The following is a 21999-nucleotide window of genomic DNA, read 5'->3' as shown; positions in this document are numbered from 1 at the left end:
TTCCCCTTTATGGATGGCTGTAGTGGTAGCGTGGATCAGTGTTGAGTTGCTGCACTATTCTGGGCAGAAGAAGGCCTGGCATTATATTACGTGGTATCCCATGACTTTTGTCGCCTCAGTGTATGTCATATTGTTTCATAAAAGTAGTAGTTTCTTTCTCCATTGTAATATCCCTAATATTGTTTTCATTTCACTAGCGTATCACACAAAATTCTCTTGAGGAACGTGAAGCAGCACTGGGAGCATATTCCCGACATGATGTTCTCTCTTTGCGACTGAATCGGTCTCAGCTACTGGCAACACAGCTTATACCGACAGACGTAGCTACACCACATCCACTTCAGCAGGCAGCTGCAAGATTACTAAATACTTTGGCATCACTTCATACAGGAAGGGATTATCTCTGTTCAGCTGGACGCCCTCTTATTGATACTGTGATTGAATGTATCTCAGGTCACAATCCAGCAGTTAATGTTGATACTGTCACAACAGACATGCTGCTAGCCGCATTGCAAAAGCTGTCACTCAGGTAATATATGAACCTCATATCATAGTACTTTTCTATTTGTTTGTCAGTTTTAGAAACAAGAAATTGTCTAATGTTACTGGCTCTGATTATTATTGATGTTATTGTTTTAATGTTGTTTGCTACTTCCACTCTGTTTGGTTGTAATCCACATGGGAATTCACAATGTACATAAGCTATTTCTCTATTATGTGTGTGTAGCATGATTACCAACACATTGCCTATTATCCTGTTTTCAGGTGCTCAGCATCCCTTTCGTTGTAAGAATCACGATAGGCAAATAACTCATGTACGAAGTGCTGATGGAAGTAATGTTTTGAAATCTTAGGGTCTCCAGTGTCCCATTTATAAAAGAGTAAATTTGTCATTGCTTACTGAGCAGATGCACATTCCAGCTGCTTTTATCTTCTTCCTTCTCCAACTGGTTCTCTATTTTTATTTAATAGGGAAAATTGATGTTAGTAAGTCTACATCTATTGGGTGGGGCAATGAAATGGGCAATTTGGTTACCCTGGAAATAGTGTGTTATGTCATAAATCAGAAAATGGCAGTGGTGCCATTTGGACAACAAACCTTTGCCATTGATCCTGATACTGATGCTAGGTCAAGATGGAATCATGGACTGGTGAACAATTACATGGTCACGAAGCATGTATTTCATGCACATTACACTCTAGCACATCATACCCTAGTTCTTTTGGCACATTCTATCAAAGTGTGGGAACAAAACTTTGAGGAAATAGGTGACATGGTGCAAAAGAGGGGTTGGACTGCAAAACTCTACTGCACACCAGAGAATGTTGCAGGAGTGGAAGAAGCTTTCAGCCAAAGTCATAGGCATTCTGCATGCAAGCATGCTCTGCAACTAGACATATTGAATTGCTGTTTGTGGGTAATATTGCACAAGGAACTGCAATATCTCCCATACAAAATCCAGAGAATGGGAAAACTGAATGCAGGTGACCTCCCAAAGAGACTAAGCTTTTAGTAGGAATTTTTGGAGCTCACGAATGACAATCCTGGCCTTTGTGACAATCTGATCATGAACAATGAGGCCAATTTTTATGTCAAGCTTTGTTAACAAGCAAAACTTTAGATACTGCTCACATGAAAATCTTGAAATGCTTCACAAAATGTCAATTCACAGTCAGGAAGTGGTAGTGTAGTGTGGCATTCCCTGGCATGTGAGGGCTCCTGACCTTCCAGCATGTGATTTCTTCCACTTGGGGGTCATTTGAAATTTCAGATCTTCCAGTGCAATGTACCACACACCATCCAGGAACTGAAGGCTTAAATTCAGAAACAAGTTAATCATTTTCAAGTGATGGGCATTTTAAATTGCAAGCAAGCCTTGTAAATTCATGTTTTACTTCTTTTCTATTGATGTGAATAGATTTGTGTCGCTGGTGCAGGTTTCAAAATCACCCATTTCACTGCTGCACCTGTTACATGTGTATTCTGTAAACCACTGTGAAAGGCATGATGGAGGGTACTTCTAATTGTACTCTGTACTAAGAGTCCTTCCATTTCTTTCACATATGGAATGCAAGAAGACTGATTACTTAAGTGTCTCTGTGGAGGCTGTAATTAGTCTGATGCTGTCTTTGTCATTCCTACCAGAGCAATGTATAATTGGTTGTAGTATATTCCTAGATTCCTCACATAATAGTGCTATCTCAAAATTTTTAAGTACATTAGAACCCCTATTTAACGTTTTTCTGGGGACCAGAATGTTTTAACCTTAAATGGGGGTTTACCTTAAATTGAGGTTTCAATATAAAGCAAAACTTTTCCAGACACAATAACAACAATAAAACAAGGAGATACTTACCCTGCACACTATAGTGTAATTACAACTTTTTTTGTAGCACTAATACAGTAGTCAAAGATCGTAGTTTCCAGCACACTACAAAATTAAAACATCCACAAAATACTTGTACCATTACAGTAATATAATAAATTGAGCTGCTTTTCTTGTATATAACACACATTTACACAACTTTCACAGAGCCTCATTTTTTGAAATACCTGTAATCAAAAATGGTAGTCTGCTTTTTAGCACTGTTGGATTTTAGGTTCAAAATGTCCATCTCCAACTGATTTACTCTGTCTACTCGTATAACAGGGTTGTTCACTTTAAATGCTGTGACAAATCTCCGGACAATGTCCATGCTGGCAATAGCTTCACTAAATGACGGTGTTTGCATTTCTTCATCCATAACATCATTGTCTTCTTCGATATCTTCATCATTCATCTTCACAGATTTCCTCAACATCTCAGATGCATGTAGTGATGGCATCATCACCACAAGCCACAAATCCATCAAAAGTGATGGGTAAATTGTTAGATACCCTCACCCAGTCATGCATGTCCACTACTGCTTCATCACCGTCTTTGTCGTGAGTGCTCGTTTAATTAAATACAGCCTTATGAAAGCAATTTGAGATGTTTTCCTTAGTTACCATTTTCCAAGCTCCTGTGAGCATATGCGTTCCTTGCAGGATGTTCAATTTAAGCACTTCATTCCTATCAATAAAGGCAAATGCCTTAAGGACAAGAGCTTTCCGATACTTGCTTTTCAGGCTATGAATAATCCCTAGATCCATGGGCTGGAGTGTGCTAGTGCAATTTGAATGAAAGAAATGCACTTTCACGTACCACAGAAATCCTAAGTCTGTTGGATGAGCAGGACACTTGTCCATAAAGAGAACAACCTTCCTGTTTCTAGCATCCATTTGTGCATCAAAAGCTTGTAAGAACTTTTTGAACAAGTCTGCAGTCATCCGAGCACTTTCGTTGCTATAATACTTACATGGCAGCATAGCACTGTTCTTAAAGCAATGTGGTTTGTGGAACTTCCCAGTTACTATGGGATCCAGCTTGTCACTGCCATCTGCATTGCTGCATAAGAGAACAGTAATTCTCTGCTTGCTCATTACTCTTCCATGGCATGCTTCTCCTTTAACACTTAAGGTTTTAGAGGGCATGAGTAGGTAAAACAGGCCTGTTTCATACACATTCTGAGATTCAAAACCTTCCAAGAGGGGTGGCAGCACCTCTTCTTTTCAGTGTTCAACACTTTCATCACTAACTGCAGCACTCTCTCCACATACTGCCCTGCAAGTTATCCGATAGCATTTTTTGAACCTATCCAGCCAACTATTTGAAGCTTTGAATTCTGTTTGCCCAAGTTTCCCTGATATCGTAGATGCTTTCATTTTTATCAATGCCCCATCGATTGGTAAACTTTCAGCATATGCTCCATTGAACCACTCCATTAGCTTCTATTCCATTTCTTCGTATTGCAACTTTTCACCATTTTTTCTCTGCTTTGCTTTTGAACCACACTGTGTTTCTTGATCCAGAATCTTTTCCTTATTCTTCAATATTCCTGACAATGAAGACAGTGCAAGTCCCAGGTGTCGAGTCATTTCACTTATGGGCGCATTTGCATTTCTCTCCACTTCCCAAATCAAGTTCACTTTCTCCATGACAACTTGGCTGCTTGCAAGCGTGCAAAGCAGCATGAGTGTTAGCATGCTGTACATCGTTAGTCTTTGGTTGCGGTCGGCTAAGTTAGAGCTTGCTCATGCATATAGTGAGGAATTGATATGGAAGATGATCGATCATGTCCAATATAAATGCTGGAGTTCATAGGTTCTTAAAGCCTGTATTACGTGATGCTTGCATTTGGAGGCAAAGCCTATGGAAGTTTAGAAAAATCCCGCTAGAAGCCACTGCAAGTACTGTATTTAGCCGATTGCAAGCCAACCTCGAATGCAAGCCACACCCCAGAAATGAGACTCAGAAAAAAAAACAACAACAAATAAATAAATAAATTTTACCCCAATTTCAAACCGCACTTAAAAGTGAAAGATATGACTCATCATATGATGGATAGAGTATTAAGTGGCCCTACCTCTCAGAGATTTGGGACTCTTAAAGTTACAATTACATCACAAAACACTGACAACAGTGAAAATTCACGATATCTATCGAAATACTGTACAGTATTCCGGATCTACAAGCACATGAGCTGTGAGCAGCGACGTCGCAGGTGAGCTCGATGCACTGCATACTGGAACACAGTTGTGATTTTTCATGTTTTATTATTAACGCTAGCTACTCCTTGTCACTACTTTTGTACAAAGCATCATCCTCTGTGCCATCAAGTGCATTAGAAATACAGTATTTTTTAAATGCGTGATGAACAGTTTCACTTGGGAGACATTTCCAAGGTTGACTAATGCACATACACGCTTGAGACAAGCTTGCACACTTAACATGTCCTGTAGGCATTAATTGCCTATCTTCTTTCATTAGGCACTGTGTATACATATTTTCTTCTTGTCTATAAAAGGTTTGTCTAAACAAACATATAACAGATGCAGAATGGACGTCGTCCATTCTGGAATTAAAACTAAGTCCGTTTTACCCTCTGCTATTTTTTTTTCTTTTTTTTTTTTCCCCACAGCTGGTGTACAGTGACCTGTGTACGAATCTAACACAAGCGTACGTGTCAAACCTAGCAAGGTAGTTGGCAGACAGGTCTGACCCACTCTAAAACCATGTCCTCCGTGAACGAGCCAATTTCATTAGCACATACGATAACATCTTTAGGAAACACTTCAGACTTCAGTAAAGTCTTCCATATGAAATGAATGGTGGCAATTTATGGACATTGGCTGTACAATCTAGCATGAATTTCCGGTGCGCAGTTTGATGATGTAGCACTGAAATGCGACAAGTTTTTCCCTGTATTTTTCAAGCCCAATTGCAGCTCCCTTTAAAATCCTGGATTTTTAATTGCTATGAATATTTGAAAAATTGCTAAATTTGCCCATGATAAAAAATACCTTAACATTCATTACTTGAAACTAACACAATGGCTTCTGCGGTGGCTTCTAGTGGCAAAAAACAGCAATAAAGGCCACAAGTGCTTACGGTGACAACTAGCGGCATTTTTCGGAATTTCTTAGGCTTTGCACCTGAATGTAAACTGCAGGTGGTTTTTTGGATTCCGAGAACTGGAAGAAAAGTGCAACTTGCATTTGGGCTGCAAATGCCACTATTGTATTGTTTTCAATATGTAATATTCCTAACACTAAATGCGGGTTTTGTCGTAATGCGAATTACGTTAAATTGAATATAAAATTGCATTGCACTTGTGGAATAATTTTTGGAACTTGAAATTTCTTTCATTAAATGGGGGTTTACGCTAAATCGAGGTCATGTAAAATCGGGATTATACCGTAGTCTTTCATGCGATAGTTGAAGTCTGTCTTCAAGCTCAGCCAGTTCATGTTCTTCAGCACTTCCATGATTCTCTTCAGTGGTTCAAACAAACTTGTGACTATTTATTCCACCTTTGTTTTGTATACTATCAACATTCTGTGTTAGTCTTATTTGGTATGGATTCCACCCACTTCTAGAGTGAGTCACACGAGTGTTTTGTAAGAAATCTCCTTTGCAGACAGACTGAATTTTCCCAGGATCCTACAAGTGGACCAAAGTCTGTTGTCTGCTTTACACATGACTGAGCCTATGCAATCATTACATTTCATATCCCTACAAATAGTAACATCTAGGTATTTGTATGATTTGACTGAATCCTATTGTAACTCACTGGTACTGTACTTATAGGATACTATATTTCTTCATTTTAGCAGGTACTCAGTTTTAAATTTCTGAATATTTAAAGCAAGTTACCAATCTTTTTGCAACACTTTGATATCCTGTCAAGATCCAGCAAATATTTGTGCAGAGATTTTCAGATTGTACTTCAGTATAAATAAATGCATCATCTTCATAAAGCCTGGGGTTACTGTTAATATTGTCTGTAAGGTCATAACTACACAACATGAACAGCAGGGGTCCCAATATAATTCCCTGGGGTGTACCTGAAGTTACTTCTGCTTCTGTTGATGGCTCTCTCTTGTATCTGACAATGATTAAAATTCCACACTATTGATATGGGTCTGAGATACTGTGGGTGATAAGTAAACACAGTTAATTGTGGCTCCACAGATGGTAACACCGAAACATACAGTGGGCACACCCTCTGGCAAAGTCTATACTTCAATTTTTGCATGCAGTCACATACTGCCATATGCTTGTTATCACTTGAAGCCTTTAGACCATGCCATTTGATACAGTGACTGATTGATCTTGTTTGCTTATAATAACCTTGTAGTCTTTGGGCCTCTTTCTAGCCAGCCATTCACTGCATTAACTTTGTTGTTACTATCCACTCGGAACTGTTATTTGCTCCGCCTGGTGCTCTGTCACTGTGTGCTGAAGGCTACTGATCTTTTGCTGCCTATGCTGAGTGTGGTATTAAACTTTCCATCCAAGATACTTCATTACATTAGAGCTCAGAATATGTTCTAAGATTCTACAACAAATATATGTCAATAATATTATTGAATTGTGGCTGTGTGTATCACTTCTCTGCTATTCTTTTATATGGGTGTGATCTATGCTTTGTGCTAGTTTAAGCTGACGTTTGTGCTTTGGTAATCATTATTGCTTCAAGAACATCATTGTCACTGATACCATTTTCAATCTTGGTGGATCTGCGTTTCTTGTCTACACTTATCACAACCATTTGTTATAAGGCTACCTACTTATTGAGGTGTTACATTGGTTGAGACACTGACTTTATGTAAGAAAAATGGGATTCAAATTCCTCCCCAACCATCCAGGAATAAGTTTTTTTATTTCTGTGTTTACAAAGAGAGTTTATGGGATCATTCATCTACATATTTAATGCTTTCTTCCTTATGCACTCAGTTAGCAGGCCAGTACTAAGAAAAGAAGGGAAAACTTAAGGTGGAAGGAATATATCGACCTATACATAGGAAACAAAATTGAAGACAATACTTTGAAAAGGGTGGTAGATGGTGAGGAGATTGGAGCTATGACACAATGAAGAATAATTTGACAGAGCACTGAAAGATGCAAATCAAAATGAACACTTGGAGTAGATGACATTCCATTGTTATGGGTTTCACACACATCTGGAATGAGTCACATAAGTGTTTTGTAAGCAATCTCCTTTGTAGACAGACTGAATGTCCCCAGTAACCTACCAATGAACCAAAATCTGCCACTGCATTACATATGACTGAGCCAATACAATTAGGGTTACAAGGGGGTAATGCTGTTCCTTGAGAAAACATGTCATAATGGAACCAATCCACCTGGAATGCAAGATACATGAGATAGATGAAATATTTGGAAGATTTCAAGAAGACTGTATTAATTCAAATTTCAAAGAAAGTAGGTGCTGATGGATGTGAAATTACAGAATAAATAGGTTAGTAAGTCATGGTTCAAAATATTGTCACAAATTATTTACAGAAGAATGGAATCACTGGTCAATGTTGGCCTCAGGAAGGTCAGTTTGGATTCTGGAGAAATGTAGGAACATGTGAGTCAATACTACCTTATGACTTATCTCAGAAAATAGATTGAAGGAAGGCAAATCTATGTTTATAGCATTTGTAGATTTAGTGAAAGTTTTTGTTGGTGTTGAATGGACTACACTCTCTGAAATTCTGAAGATAGCTGCACTAAAGATCATGGGAAAAAAGTTATCTATGACTTGTACAGAAACACACAGTGGTTATAAGACTTGAAGTACATGAAGGGAAGGCAGTAGTTGAGAAAGGAATTAGGCAGGGTTGTTGCATATCCACAGTGTTATTCGTTCTCTACACTGAACAGTTACTCACAATGCTATTCAATCTGCACACTGAACAATTACTAAAGGAAAAGATCAGTTGGAAAAATTAGCAGTGTCTTGCAAAGAGGTTGTAAAATGAATATCAGTAAGGGCAATGGAGTGAACTTGAGTTATATTGGGCAATGCTGAGGGCATTGGGTTAGGAAATGAGATGCTGAAAGTAGCAGATCAGTTTTGCTATTTCGGCAGCAAAATAACCGATGGTGACCAAAGTAGAGAGTACATACAAGGGATAGTAGTCATGGTTTAATCATCACTTTGGAAAAAAAGTTGAGTAATTAATTTTTTTGTTTGTATGCAAGTACGCATCTGCTGTTCTGCTACACACTGAAAATCCCTCCGCTGTACTGTTGCACACCATTAGAGGAGCCAAAACAAAATGGCACAGCTCATTGATAAAGTGGAATATTTTGCAGAAATTTGTTTTATCCACTTGAAGGACACAATGCTGCAGCAATCTGTGCTGAGTTTGTAGTGGTGTATGGGAACAATGCACCATCATATGACACTGGTTAGATGGCACAGATGATTCCAGTGTGCCTAAACAAGTCTGAATGAAGAAGAACAAGGTGGCTGACCATCTCTCTTTGAAGAACAGGGAACTGCATGAGAAGGAGAGTGCCTGATGCTCAAAGACAAGTGTATTACAATTGAGGCAATAGTGAAAAAAAGTTGAATTCAGTGTTTGATCAGTTTCAACATCTTGTATGACATTTTGAAAATGACAAATTTTCAACTGCTGGGTACTGTGACTTCTCACATCTGTCCAAAAAGTCAGCAAGAGAAATGTTACAGTTGTGTCAGACCAATCCTGATAACTTCTTTAACAACCTAATCACCATGTATGAGTGCTGAGTGTGTCACTAACCTCAGGGCAAAGGAGCAAACCAAGCAGTGGAAACGTGGATCCATCACCCCAGGAAAAATACGATAATCTAACCATCATTGGGCAAGTTGGTGATGGGTCTTTCTTCGGACTACCATGTTGTGGTGCTAACAGATTATGATCATAAATGGCCAACCAACACAGGTTATTACTACTGAAATCTCATGATGCTATTATGGTTGGCTGTCAAGATGATGAATCTTTTGAAGTTCCCCAAGGGGGAATTTTTGTTTCTTGGCAATGTCTCACCTCATCTTCCACAGGGCACAGTCACACATGGTGTTTCTTTGGTCACAGCCTTTTTGGAAAAATAAATGATTGGTTCTTTACATTGGATCTATCATATAGATTACATAAAACGATAAATTCTTGTTTTGACAGTACACTACAACCTTCTTGTTTGACAACCTTCTACATGACTGTCAGTTTGTTTGATGAGTTCCTTACCAGACTATCATTGTGTAACATTTTTGAGTGCCTGATCACCATACTGTATATCTTTTTGTAGATTTCAAAATAGGCATCAAATTCTTGAGAAACTTTATATCTTGTTATAGCATTACTGCAGAAATCTGTTTTCTTTTTTTTTTTTTTTTTTTCATTAGAAATTTTAATGCCTCTTGTCATCCATTTTTTTTGTTCTTAACATCTAATATTTTGCTTTGAGGACGGGAAGTTCAATTAAAATAGTAAAGGAAGATATTTTGGAAACACACGTACATTCTAACATTCTATCAACATTTTTCTGAATGTTTTCTTAGTTTGGCTCAGCTAGAAGAAAATTTAGATATCTCAGTATTATCTTTAAAAATGCTCTTTTTTATTTGCTTTATTTGGAACTATTACAGCTTTTTCTATGTCTGTGCATAGTATCTCTGGGTGATCATGTCATTCTGGAAAGCACAATAGATCTATACAGGTACACATTTATCCTTGGGGGCCATGGCATCCACCAGGAGGACAATGCAATATGTCACACAGATTGTGGTGTACATGCGTGGTTTGAAGCACACCATGATGAGTTTACCATATGCCACTGGTCACCAAACACCCAGAAACCTAATGCAACTGGCCATGTTGCCATGGCCCCTCATATGTCAGTGCCTTCAAGAATCTCATTGACACTCTTCCTGTATGCCTCACAGTGGTCCATATAGCAAAAGGAGGTTATTCAGGCTTTTAACAGGTGGTCACATTAATGTGACTGGACAGTGTATTTCTTCAATGATGAAATATATATAGATTGGGTGTCTCTTCTAAGAGTCATCAGACTATTGTGTCTGGTATTTTGGCAGATATTTGCAGTTTAAGTTTTCCATTGTGTAGCCTGAGTCAGCCCAGACAAAGAGCACTCATTATGTTTTTCATGAGATGCTCAGGGTGAATGAAAACAGTTTGCTTCTTCGATAAAAAGAAAATGATTTCCAAAGTGGAATTTTACATGCACATTCAACAGAGCAGTCCGAGATTACTCTAGTGCAATATTCATTAATCAGTGTGTATTAACAGGGAAAGTAACACATGATGAATAACGATTACTTCAGCAAATACAGTAGTGCTGTGGCCTGCATTGACTGCTACTGCCAAGCACACAGCACTACTGCGTTGCTGCTGGATTGCTATTTATTCTTTGAGTTTTACTGTCCCTGTTAATACTTATCAATAAAACAAAACACTAGACTAACTTGGAAGTGCAAATATTGCTGAAGTATTAGAGAAAATGTGCCTGATGACTCTTGGGAAAAACACACTGTATATATGCTGTTGACCAGCATATTTTAGGGACCAGTCGAATGTTTTCATCATTTTTATTAAAGCATCTCTGTTTTCTGAAAGCAAGTTGGTTTTATTCAGGATTCCAATACACCATATTATTCCCCACTCTTTTGGCTACAAAACCCTGTTTTTCAACATAATCTCCATCAATGCCTTACTGTCAGGGTCTGCATGCCTGTATATGACAACTCTACTGGTTGGCATCAGAGCCAACATCTTATTGCATCAGTAACCTCTCCATCATCTATGTACTGCTTCCCATGGAGTGCACCCTTCATTGAGCTGAACAAATGGAAGTCGGAAGGTGCAAGATGTGGGCTGTAGGGCGGATGAAGAAGAACATTCCATCGAAGTTTTGTGAGCTACTCTCTGGTGCACAGACTTGAGTGTGGCCTTGGATCATCATGCAGATAGCACAATACACTTCAGAGTTGATTGTTCCACAAAGAGGGAGGAAATCAAAGAGAATAATCCCTTCAGAGGCCCAGAAGGACCTCACCATGACTTTACCAGCTGAGGATGTGGCTTTGAATTTTTCTTGACAAGGTGTGGCCTAAGCCCTGATTTTAACAGGTTCAAATACCTGGAGACAATTGAGTTCTTGATTAATGGCTGTGCATAAGGAGACAGGAAGAGGGCAGGCCTGACAGAAATGGGCTTGACAGAAATGCGGCACAGCATGTGGATGTAAGGATATATGCACCTGGAAATCTGTCACTGCCAGGCCAGTTTCGGTGTCTGAGATGACTTGCACCTTGTCAGTAATGGAGAACTGAAACATATAGAAGGCATCCAGGCCAAAAATGTTGCAGTGGAGTGACTATCGACAACAAACAGTTATAATTTGTATGCCCTCTTTGTATGTAGTGTTGAACTGATCCCAGAGGTAACTCATGCTGCATGGTGTGCTGGCGCCAGCTTATGCCAGCACATTCTGTCCCCACGAAATGTCGCACCATTGTCATGTAGTGAGGCTGTGAACAACAATGGCGAGAGAAGCAAGACACTTGATGTAGAGATGGGCCAAAAGTTGTTGCTATAGAGGATGGGGTACTTCCGACTGTACTCCACCATCTGGCTTGCGAGCTATCAGGGACATCCTCTGGAAAACTGATGTTGGTGACAGCGATGGCAATGGCGGGCCCAGGTCCATGTGCTTGGTGAGTGGGGATGGCGGGGATGAGGGCACATTGTCCATCTGCTCCTCCTGGGGTGCCCTGGTAGCACCAGCAGGCAGTTGTGAAGGCCACGCGGTCCATGTAGCCATGAATCTGGGGGAGAAAAGCAGCGGAATCATGGGGCAAACAACAAGCGCAAATTTGGTTCTGGTGGTGCTGCCTCAAACCATCAGAACCTGCACCTGCTTTCTACTAGAAGCGATGACTGTACTAAGGGCTCTACTTATGCAGAACACCTTGTGCCCTCCAGTTAATATCGAGTTACTTCATACCAAGGTGAAGGGCTTAAAACTGGATGTTTTGGAAGAAATGCAGATCTTTAAGCATCTGCAACATGTTAAAGACAATATCCTCAATGACCAACTCCTACCAAGAAATAGAAAATGTTTGAAGGTTTCGCACCTTTACTTTGTTCTTCATACTTGTAAATCTGATGATCTGGGGATTATCACATGCACGCGCTGATTGGCGAGCGCGCTTGGTCAAGCTGTTCATCTTCTTTCTTTTTATCCTCATTTCCTTTTACGATGAAGGTGATTTTAGCCCGTTGAACACCTCAAGCATAAGCAACCATGTGTGGTTATTTTTAGGTTTCATCTCCTATTTAGCTCATCTCTTGTTCTATCCATTTCATTTTTTGATATACGTTGATCCACGGTTAGGAATATATGGGCTATTTAGCCTTGGACCATGTATAAACTTTCTCGTATTCGTATGCGCATGCACATTCGAGTAACTTCCCTTGTCTTGTGCATGTGCATAGATAGCGGGTCAGGCTTGTAAGTGAGCGATCGTTTGTAGCTGCAGTTTATGGCGGGTCATGGCCCATCGAACATAAGCCGGTGTGAGGTGGAACGTACACCATTAAGTTAAGTAATGGTTTTGACTTTGTACACGTGTACTGTTTGTGTTTCCCTTTCTTTTTCATTTATAAATGTATAGCTATGGTGTTCTTTTAATCATTGACAAAGGTCTTCTTAGGCACTTGTGGGTTTTATTGTTGTTCTGAAGAAGGTGTAGTTATCAACACCGAAACCTGGGTTAACACTTAACACTAGGTGCTTTTTTCGCAATCAAGGCAGGTTTTTAGTTTTTTAATATATTAACCAACGATTGCTAACGTGCTGCGATGTTGAAGGTTCTGAGATAGAAAATGCCAGTGAAAGGAATAGAGTAGGTGTTAGTCCTGTCAGTGGCATTTTCTGTGCCATCAAAGGCAGCCCCTCCTCTCTCCCCCGGTGTGTTTCAGCAGCTGATGAAGGCCTTAGTCTGATCAGTAAAGAATAAGCAACAATCTGCTTTTAAACATGCCTGTTTGCTTTTCACTAAATAACTCATTTCTGTTTCACTGACAACACACTTAGATCCTCCAATCAAAAGGTATTTTCTTGTTGACTTTTCATTGATCTAAGTAATGCTTTATATCTTGTTAACCACTCACTGGTGCTTCAAAAGCTGGGATCATATGGCAACAGAGGCAGAAAAAATGAGCTCTGCAATTGAAGTGTAGGATTAATGGGACAACTACTAAGTCCATAGAACCCCGTTTTTTGGAATGTAAACAAAAGGCACTGGAAATAATTTATTTATTTCTTTGAATATAGATTTGGTGGTTGATCATGCCATTGTAGTATCCTTTAGTCCAGAGGTGTGACTGACAGTATTGAGTATTTATTAACATCAGTAAACTATGTACAGCTTCTGGGAACCATAGTCCCGAGAACTTGATAACAGAAATGTTGAGCCTCAACAGTACTTAGCAGGTGCACGCTATGGCAAAGGAAGGAACAGAGAAGATAACTGATGACTCAGACCCACGAGGCAGGGAGCTCGTAGGTAGCCAAGTCATGAGCAGCAAGATGCCATAAATACATGGTCCCACTAGGCAATGAACTCATGGGTGGTCACATGCAAATAATGCGAAGTGGTGCACTTAGGTGCAGCTGACGGAAGTGCAGCATCATATGGGGCTCACGGCAAGGGTGAGGCAACACTTTGTCAGGCAGTGGCAGCAGCAGGCATTAGAGACTAAAGTGCACATCATTTATGACGGCAGCCGAGTTTAGGTTCGTTATGCGCATCTGACGTCACAAAACACAGTCACCCAATGAATAGAGAACGACGTTGCCAGAGGTCGACTGCAGTACAGAGCACGGACGAGTGTCTTCAGTTTTAGAAACGTTCAGTCATAAATAAAGTAACTGAATGAAAGCAATGTCTTGATAGCAGAATTTCTTTTATAGAAACTTTGGAAAAAGCATTCTTTATACCAATTGCTTCATATTCTATTAATTAATTAAACCAAACAAGCAATAAGCCTCCTAAGTCAGGCGATAGCAATTAAAGGCCTTTGTATCATTCTCACTAACCACTTTTTCGCAATAAAGAACAGTGGTAATTGTTTATTTCCTATTGTACTTTGACGAAACGTGAATAATTCATAGTCATACCAACAGTGTTTGTCGGTATTTTGCATCCTAGTTTAAAGTCCTCCAAGAATCATTTTAAGTGATGAGCTGTGGTAACGTAATGGTTAGGAAGATCTTGAGCTCCCTATGGATTCATTTAGAAGGCTGGAACTGACAAAAATAACAAGGCAGTGAAGTATTTTGCGATGTCGCTGTTCGCGACTGCTCTTCTGTCCACGTAATTGACCCTGGAAGGATCACACATCAAGGATTTAGTGAATGATTAATTTAGGTCTGGGAAATGATGATGAGGAACCGGCTGCAGAAGAAGGAAATGTGCATGCTGAACTGCCACCAGTTGAAGGTGACAGTGAAGGTGCTAAATTTTGCTACTGCTAAAGACTCAGTCTTTGAATGCTGTAATTAATGACTGCAATTATATGTCACCTTATTTATGTCATTTAATTGCAGCCATTTTTGTTACTGTTTTTGTGGAATAAAAAAAAAAAAAAAGAAAAAAGTGTTTGGCTGCTAAGCCAAAGGTTCCAAGTTCAAACCTAGTTCTGTGCTTCATATTTTATTTATTTAAAAACAATATCGAAGTGTCTTACTTCTTGAATTTTATTCATTTGAATGTAATTTTTTGAAATTTCTAGTGGCAACTGAAATCGACCATACCGAAAGTATACCCTATGGACTTTTACCTCTGCAAATTCTTCAAAATTTCGTGCAGTGGTTTACTACATTTAATGCTGCACAATAACTGTGTTGAACATCAAAACAAAATTAAGTCATTTATGAGGGGAAGGTATCAGTCAAGAAGATTTGTAAAAATCAAATTTTTGGGCCAAATAGTTTTTGTGAAATCGAATGATAAGTGTGTCAGAGCAGTCGGAACACCATGTGTCTGCACAGGCGAGCAGTGCAGTGATGACAAAATCGCGCACAGCGTGGAATGCGGGGAGCACGTCTCTGTAGCAGTGAAAGGGTTAATGCGGCCATTGTGGCTTTACGTCATAAACTGCGTGCTCCCCCCTAAACGTAAGTTTGCGGCACGTGCAACTGGCAACGCAGGAATCTCCCACGTCTGGGCGGGCATGTGCGTGGTGTCACATGCACACATGACTGCTTGGACAGGAGTAGGTGCTTGCGATTGCAGTACTGTGTACTGTGACCTGCACACACTGTAGTGGCACAGCTCAACAGTTGCAGGGGGCTTGACAGTAAACAACTCAGTGATTCTTCTATAGACAAACATCCTCTAAGGTGATGCAGGGGCCACATGTATTCCACAAAGCATCTCAGTAAGTGAGGTGGCCAAAGATACAGGTGTGGAGTGTTGCATATATGATATCCTTCTCCCTTAAAAAGAGATGGTGCATCCATCCCAGAGAAGCATAGCACCCAAAGGAGAAGACAGAACATGGCCACCAGCACAGATTGTCCTAAAAACTGGAATGAAACAGAAGAATCAGCCAGTGGTTTAATGTGTGCCTGAGAAATAACCAACATATGCCTCAATACATTAACACAACCTTGGATTCAACAAGCACTGAACATAACTAAAACACTATGTAAAAAAAGAATCCCAGAAATTATACAAACATCTGAATAAGAATGCAACATATAACTAATAAGACTGCTGAGCATACAGTGTACGCAGAGCGACATCTGAGACACACAAATAGAAACAGTGCATAAATGTTCCACAGTAACTGCCAAAATCTCAGGGCAGGGGACATAAATATGCTGAACTAAGTCACTAAACAACATAAAAAGTAATTCCATGAAAACATGCATGCCGTGCCCACGTTGGCAAATGGCAACCAGCCTCTGCAGGTGACGGTAGGGAAGGCCAGGCATAGGCAGGGCTTGTTGCAAAATTTCCATGAAGATGCAATGTAAGGTCTGGAAAAACATGACTGGATCAGCAGTGCCAGCAGGGATGATGAGACTGGCAGCAGGGTGGCAGCAGCATTGGGAATGGCCATGGGGTGGCTACAGCGTCACCAATGGGGAAAGTTGGGTTGACCACGGAGGCCTCAGCCTTGGAGAGGCCTGGCCATGACAGGGCTGGTGATGAGCGTACTGACAAGATAGCTGGCATTGGTTTTGACAAGGCTGGCAACATCAGGAGGGCCGGCCACAACAGGGCCTGTGATGACAAGATTGACTAGCAGAAAATTGACATCATCATAAACACAGTTGATGATGACAGAATGGCTGGTGATGACTGGACTGATAAGAAGACTGGCAGTGTCATCAACAGGGCTGCCAACAACAGAAGTGATGAGATTGCTGGTGTCAGTGATGGAAGGATCGAAAACGACATGGCCGGTGACCACAGGGGTGGTATAGGATGGTGTTACTGGCAGGGGCTGGGCCAATGCATAGAGACTTCTGTCACAGAACTCTGTGAACATGAAATGGAGTGCTGCAAAGAACGACAGCATTGTAACCATCTTGACTGATGGTGGTCCAGCTCACCACACATGAACTCATGGATGCCCAGTCTGTACACCATCCATCATGATGCTCACTCAAATACTGAGGGGAAGACTGTCTGTCATAACCAAGGACATAGCATCCACACAGTTTGGCCAGAAGCAACTGACACTAGCAAAATGCGCATCTAACTGGGTGGTATAGGATGGTGTTACTGGCAGGGGCTGGGCCAATGACATAGAGACTTCTGTCACAGAACTCTGTGAACATGAAATGGAGTGCTGCATAGAACGACAGCATTATAACCATCTTGACTGATGGTGGTCCAGCTCACCACACATGAACTCATGGATGCCCAGTCTGTACACCATTCATCATGATGCTCACTCAAATACCAAGGGGAAGACTGTCTGTCATAACCAAGGACATAGCATCCACACAGTTTGTCCAGAAGCAACTGACACTAGCAAAATGCCCATGTAACTGTTTCACAAATAAAAACTGACAACACAAACAAAAGATTTCTGTACCCATAGTTGGAATAAAGTGAGCACTGTGCTGTGTACCTTGGACGCCACCGTACACCATAAAGTGCATCTTCAACTGTTGATGGTATGAGGCCCAGTCCTCTTTCTGGCTGTCAAACACCAAAAAATTCAGTGCAAATGCGGGAGGGGCTTGCCAAGATGCAGCCGTTGCAGTCACAATCTGAGTGAGCTGAGTTACGCTGTGCAGCAGTTTATAAATTTGCTTCTCCTGTAACTGAACGACTTGAGACAAAGGCAGCTCCAATGATAGGGCAGGCATAATTGAAAAGAACACTCAAACCTTATGCGAAAATGCACTGTTAGTGAACTGTAACCTGAACTGTCACAGAAGTAGAAACAGTGCACAAAATAACTGCTAAAAATAATGCAGTCCATCAGCATCAATTAAGACAATTCGTAACACAACAAGCCAAGAACAGACTGCTGAACTGTGCAGAAGATAGAACAATTATGAGGATTGTCCATAAAGCAAGGTCTCCGATGAGCTCCCGCCAGGATGGAGCATGGAGCGAACTAGCTTAAATCTGACAACAGTGCCATGTTTCTTCTTTTCTGCACCACTATTCTTGGCAGTCCCCACCTCTTAGCGTCTCTCATTCTTGGTGTAGCAACTGTTAATGATGGAAGGGAAAAATGACATTCCCACCAAATGTGAACTGTGTTCTGTGATTTTTGGTTTAAGGGGACATCCCTATTGAAATCTATTGCCAGTTGACCGATGTGTATGGAGAAAAGCATATGGATGTAAAAAATTTGCATGATGAAGCCGGCCACAGGTGTCCATCAGTTTTGGATGAGACAGTGATGAAAATTGAAGAAGTTTTGCTTGTAGGTCAGCTTGTGACTGTGCGAGAGATTGTCAAACTGATAGGCGACATCTCTAAGACTACCATGGACAAGATTTTGATGGATGTTTTGAAGTGTATCACAAGATATGTGCCATAATGCTCACAAAAAAAAAAAAAAAAAGAAAAAGAAAACCGTGAAAAGTACCTGGAAGTTTCTGTGCTGTTACCGGGAAGAGTGTGAGGGATTTCTGGATTCAGTTGTAATCAGGGATGAGACTTGGGTCCACTACTTCGTGCCAGAGACTAAGGAACAATCATAACAATGGTGGCATCTTGGTTCTACAAATGTCAAGAAGTTCAAGCAAACACCATCATCAGGGAAGGTAATGGCTTCAGTATTCTGGTATAGAAAAGGCATTTTGCTGGTTGACTACCTGGAAAGAGATACAACAATCAATGAGGCAAGGTACTGCAAGACAATAACAAAGTTACGCCGGGCTATACTGAACAAAATGAGGGGTCGGCTGACAAAGGTAGTTTGTTTGCATCATGACAACACCCACCCCCATGTCGCCAGCATCACAACAGAGCTCATCATGAAATTCAGGTGAGAAATCAGTGACCATCCTCCACACAGCCCTGACTTGGCTCCCAGTGACTACTATTTGTTCTCCAACTTGAAACAACATAGAATCAAATTCTTAAGTGACAAAGAGCTGAAGGCAGTTGTCCATTCCTTCCTGCATGAGTTATGAGTTGGCAGGAGAGTGATACAACACGATTATGTAAAAGCTTCCACATTATTTCCAAATATGCATTGATCATGATGGGGACTACGTTTTCTAAAAGTCCAAGTTTCAGAATCTGTAATTGATTTGCCAAAAAAATGATGTTTACTATGTGAAAAAGCATTGGAGACCTTAATTAATGGACAACATTCATACCAATTTCACAAACTTTTGGTGAATTGAACTTCAAATGATGAACTACTAAATTTGAGGCAACCAAATTGACAACAATACAACAAGCATGAACATGCTACCCCAACAAAACAAACTAGTACGAAGCAAAATTCATTTGGTTGAAACCTCATGAACAATCAACAGAAAAAGATACCCTGGTCCAGTTAAATGAACTAACACACATCAAGAATCTGTAAAAAAAAAAAAAAAAAAAAAAAAAAAAAAAAAAAAAAAAAAAAAAAAAAAAAAAAAAAATGAAGAATATCCTTTAGCCGAGTGGTGCGACTGACAGTATTGAGATAGACATTTTGCAATAACAACTATTTATTAACATGTTAAATTATGTACAACTTCTGAGAATGAATATCCACACAATTTGATAACAGAAATGTCAATACTCAACAGTGGCAACAGGTGCACACTGATGTGGTGAGAACCAGGGAGGATAAGTAACAACTCAGTCTCACAAGGCAGAGAGCTCATAGGCAGTCCACTAATGAGCAGCAAGATGCTGTAACAACCCAGTCCCATGAGGTGATCAACTAATGGACAGTCACATTCAGGTACTGTGAAGCAGCACCATTGAGAGCAGCTGACAGAAACCCACCATTATACGGGTCTCACAGTGAGGGCAAGACGGCACCTTGGCAGGCAGCGGCAGTGGCAGTGGAAGGGGCAGGCATTGGAGACTCGTTGTGGCTGTTGGTCGGTCAGAGTCCAGAGCATAACAGGCTCTCAATGGGTGGAGTGATGACCTGAGTAGGCATCTGCAGAAGATTACCTGCATGGTGTCACTTGAACATGTGACTGTATGCCTGCGACTGCAGCATTGTGTACTGTGACCTGCACACTCCATAGTAGTGTGGCTTGCACCCTCAGACACTGTGGCAACTGCAGGAGGCTTGACAGTAAACAACTCAGTAACTCTTCTATTGACAAACATCCTCTGAGGTGATGTAGGGGCCATACCTGGCCTGCAAAGCACATCCACAAGTGTGGTGGCTGAATATGTAGGGGTGCAGCCCAGCATATACCACAGCCACCAATGCTAGGCCTCTGAGAAGTGAGTCATTGTTAGAAGTGCTTACCAGGTAGTTATGCCGACCACTCTGTGGCCCCTCAATTGGTGTACACTTCTGACCAGCACCAATGCTGCCGATTCGGGACAGACCTTTACATCTGTGTGGAACTGACTTGCAGACTGATGCTTCTTTCTACTCCTCACTGTGTTAGGGTATCATCACATACTTTCCACAGAATTAGTAGTGTTTCTCTTCCTGTAACTTACATCAGAGCTGTGCCATAAACTGTAGTGTTATTTCTTCTTGTAATTATATCTAGACTAAACAAATTATTATTTTCAGTCTATCTGACTGCTGTTAATTCTGTGTGCACTTTGATCACTCGCACACTCAGATACTGTATTTGCAATGAGGATAGTTATGCCTCTAAAGCATTCTCTTCCCATTTGCCATTGAGCTGTCCCCTTCAGCTCCACCTGATGCTGCTTTCTGCCGCTTTCACAAGTTGCACGTTTCAGCCATGACAGGCCTTTCCATAGGGTGGCACTGCTCCAGACAGTGGTTTAGCGACAAGGTTCAAGCTCTTCTTGGCAATGTCCAATTTCTGTTATTGTTGTCCATGTTTTGCAATGCTGTTTCCACATTGCTCTGTTCTACTTCATCATTGGTACCAAGTTACTAATTTTCTTTGCACTGTTCCCATCCCTATAACAGATAGATGATCAGTCTGCCCGTTGCTGCTTTCTGTCACATCAGTGCAGTGGAGCCATGGCAGGTCACCTTTTTGTGGGTGGCGTGGTTTCTGATGACCACCACCCTTCTCTCCACCCATTCTCCTCCCCCTTCCCCTCCACCCCTCCTGGCCCCTACCCCCATCTTCTCATCATCTTGGCAAGTAAGGAGAGAGGCAGTGTCTGCACTGCACCTACATCCTGACTGGACAGTAACCACAGCACACCCATGTGTGTGGGTGGCCTAGCCTCGGGCATCATCAGCTCCTGCATAGACATCTGCAGGAACAGTTCCAGGTATCAAGCCAGTGGAACAGCAAAAAATTCAACATGGCTAGTTATCACCAAGATCTCAGGTACTACTTTCACCATCTGGTGATGTTGCAATTGATGACAGGAGGCACAGCCAGTGCGGGATTATCTCCCTCCACAACTCACGTGCCTGGAAATAGTATATCTCCGCCTCAGCAATACTTAGGCCAGTACACGGCCTCTGAGAAGTCAGTTAGTATTGGGAATACGTGCTGAGTGATTACTCAGACTGCTCCACGGTCCCTCAGTCTGTACACACTCCTAACATGCACCAATGCCACCTATCCTGGACAAACGTTTACATCCATGCGGACCCGACATGCAGACCTAGGCTTCTTGCTACTCCTCACTACTCCTCAACATGCACCTTTCATTGAGTTATTTGATAGTGTTCTCTCTTCCTGTAACTTACATCAGAGCTATTCCATAATCTGTAGTGTTATCTCATCTTGTAATTACATCCTGAATAAACAAGTTATTATTTACAGTCTACTCGACTGCTGTTATTCCTGTGTACACCTTGACCACTCAAAGACACAGATACTGCAGTTATTATAATATTCATTCAATTAGTATAATAATGCAATCAGTTTGATAGAGAAATCACTAGAACTCACTATACTAAAATTTTGTTAGCAGTACCTGCTTGCCTCATATAATTTTCTAAAG

The 21999-nt window shown here is 40.9% G+C and overlaps 1 protein-coding gene across 1 annotated transcript in view; it reads left to right on the top strand.

Annotated features, from left to right (window-relative positions):
• The window catches only part of LOC126183298 (lisH domain-containing protein ARMC9-like), a 242578-nt gene that overhangs the window by 111309 nt on the left and 109270 nt on the right, over positions 1-21999 (top strand). The window contains exon 9 of the mRNA XM_049925137.1: positions 198-529. Within this exon, the coding sequence (XP_049781094.1) occupies positions 198-529 (332 nt within the window). The remainder of the gene's footprint in view (positions 1-197; positions 530-21999) is intronic.

This window comes from Schistocerca cancellata, chromosome 4, assembly GCF_023864275.1.
Source record: "Schistocerca cancellata isolate TAMUIC-IGC-003103 chromosome 4, iqSchCanc2.1, whole genome shotgun sequence".
Taxonomy (NCBI): Eukaryota; Metazoa; Arthropoda; class Insecta; order Orthoptera; family Acrididae; genus Schistocerca; species Schistocerca cancellata.
Note: the sequence above shows the minus strand (reverse complement) of the source record. Positions and strands in the feature narration are given on the sequence as shown.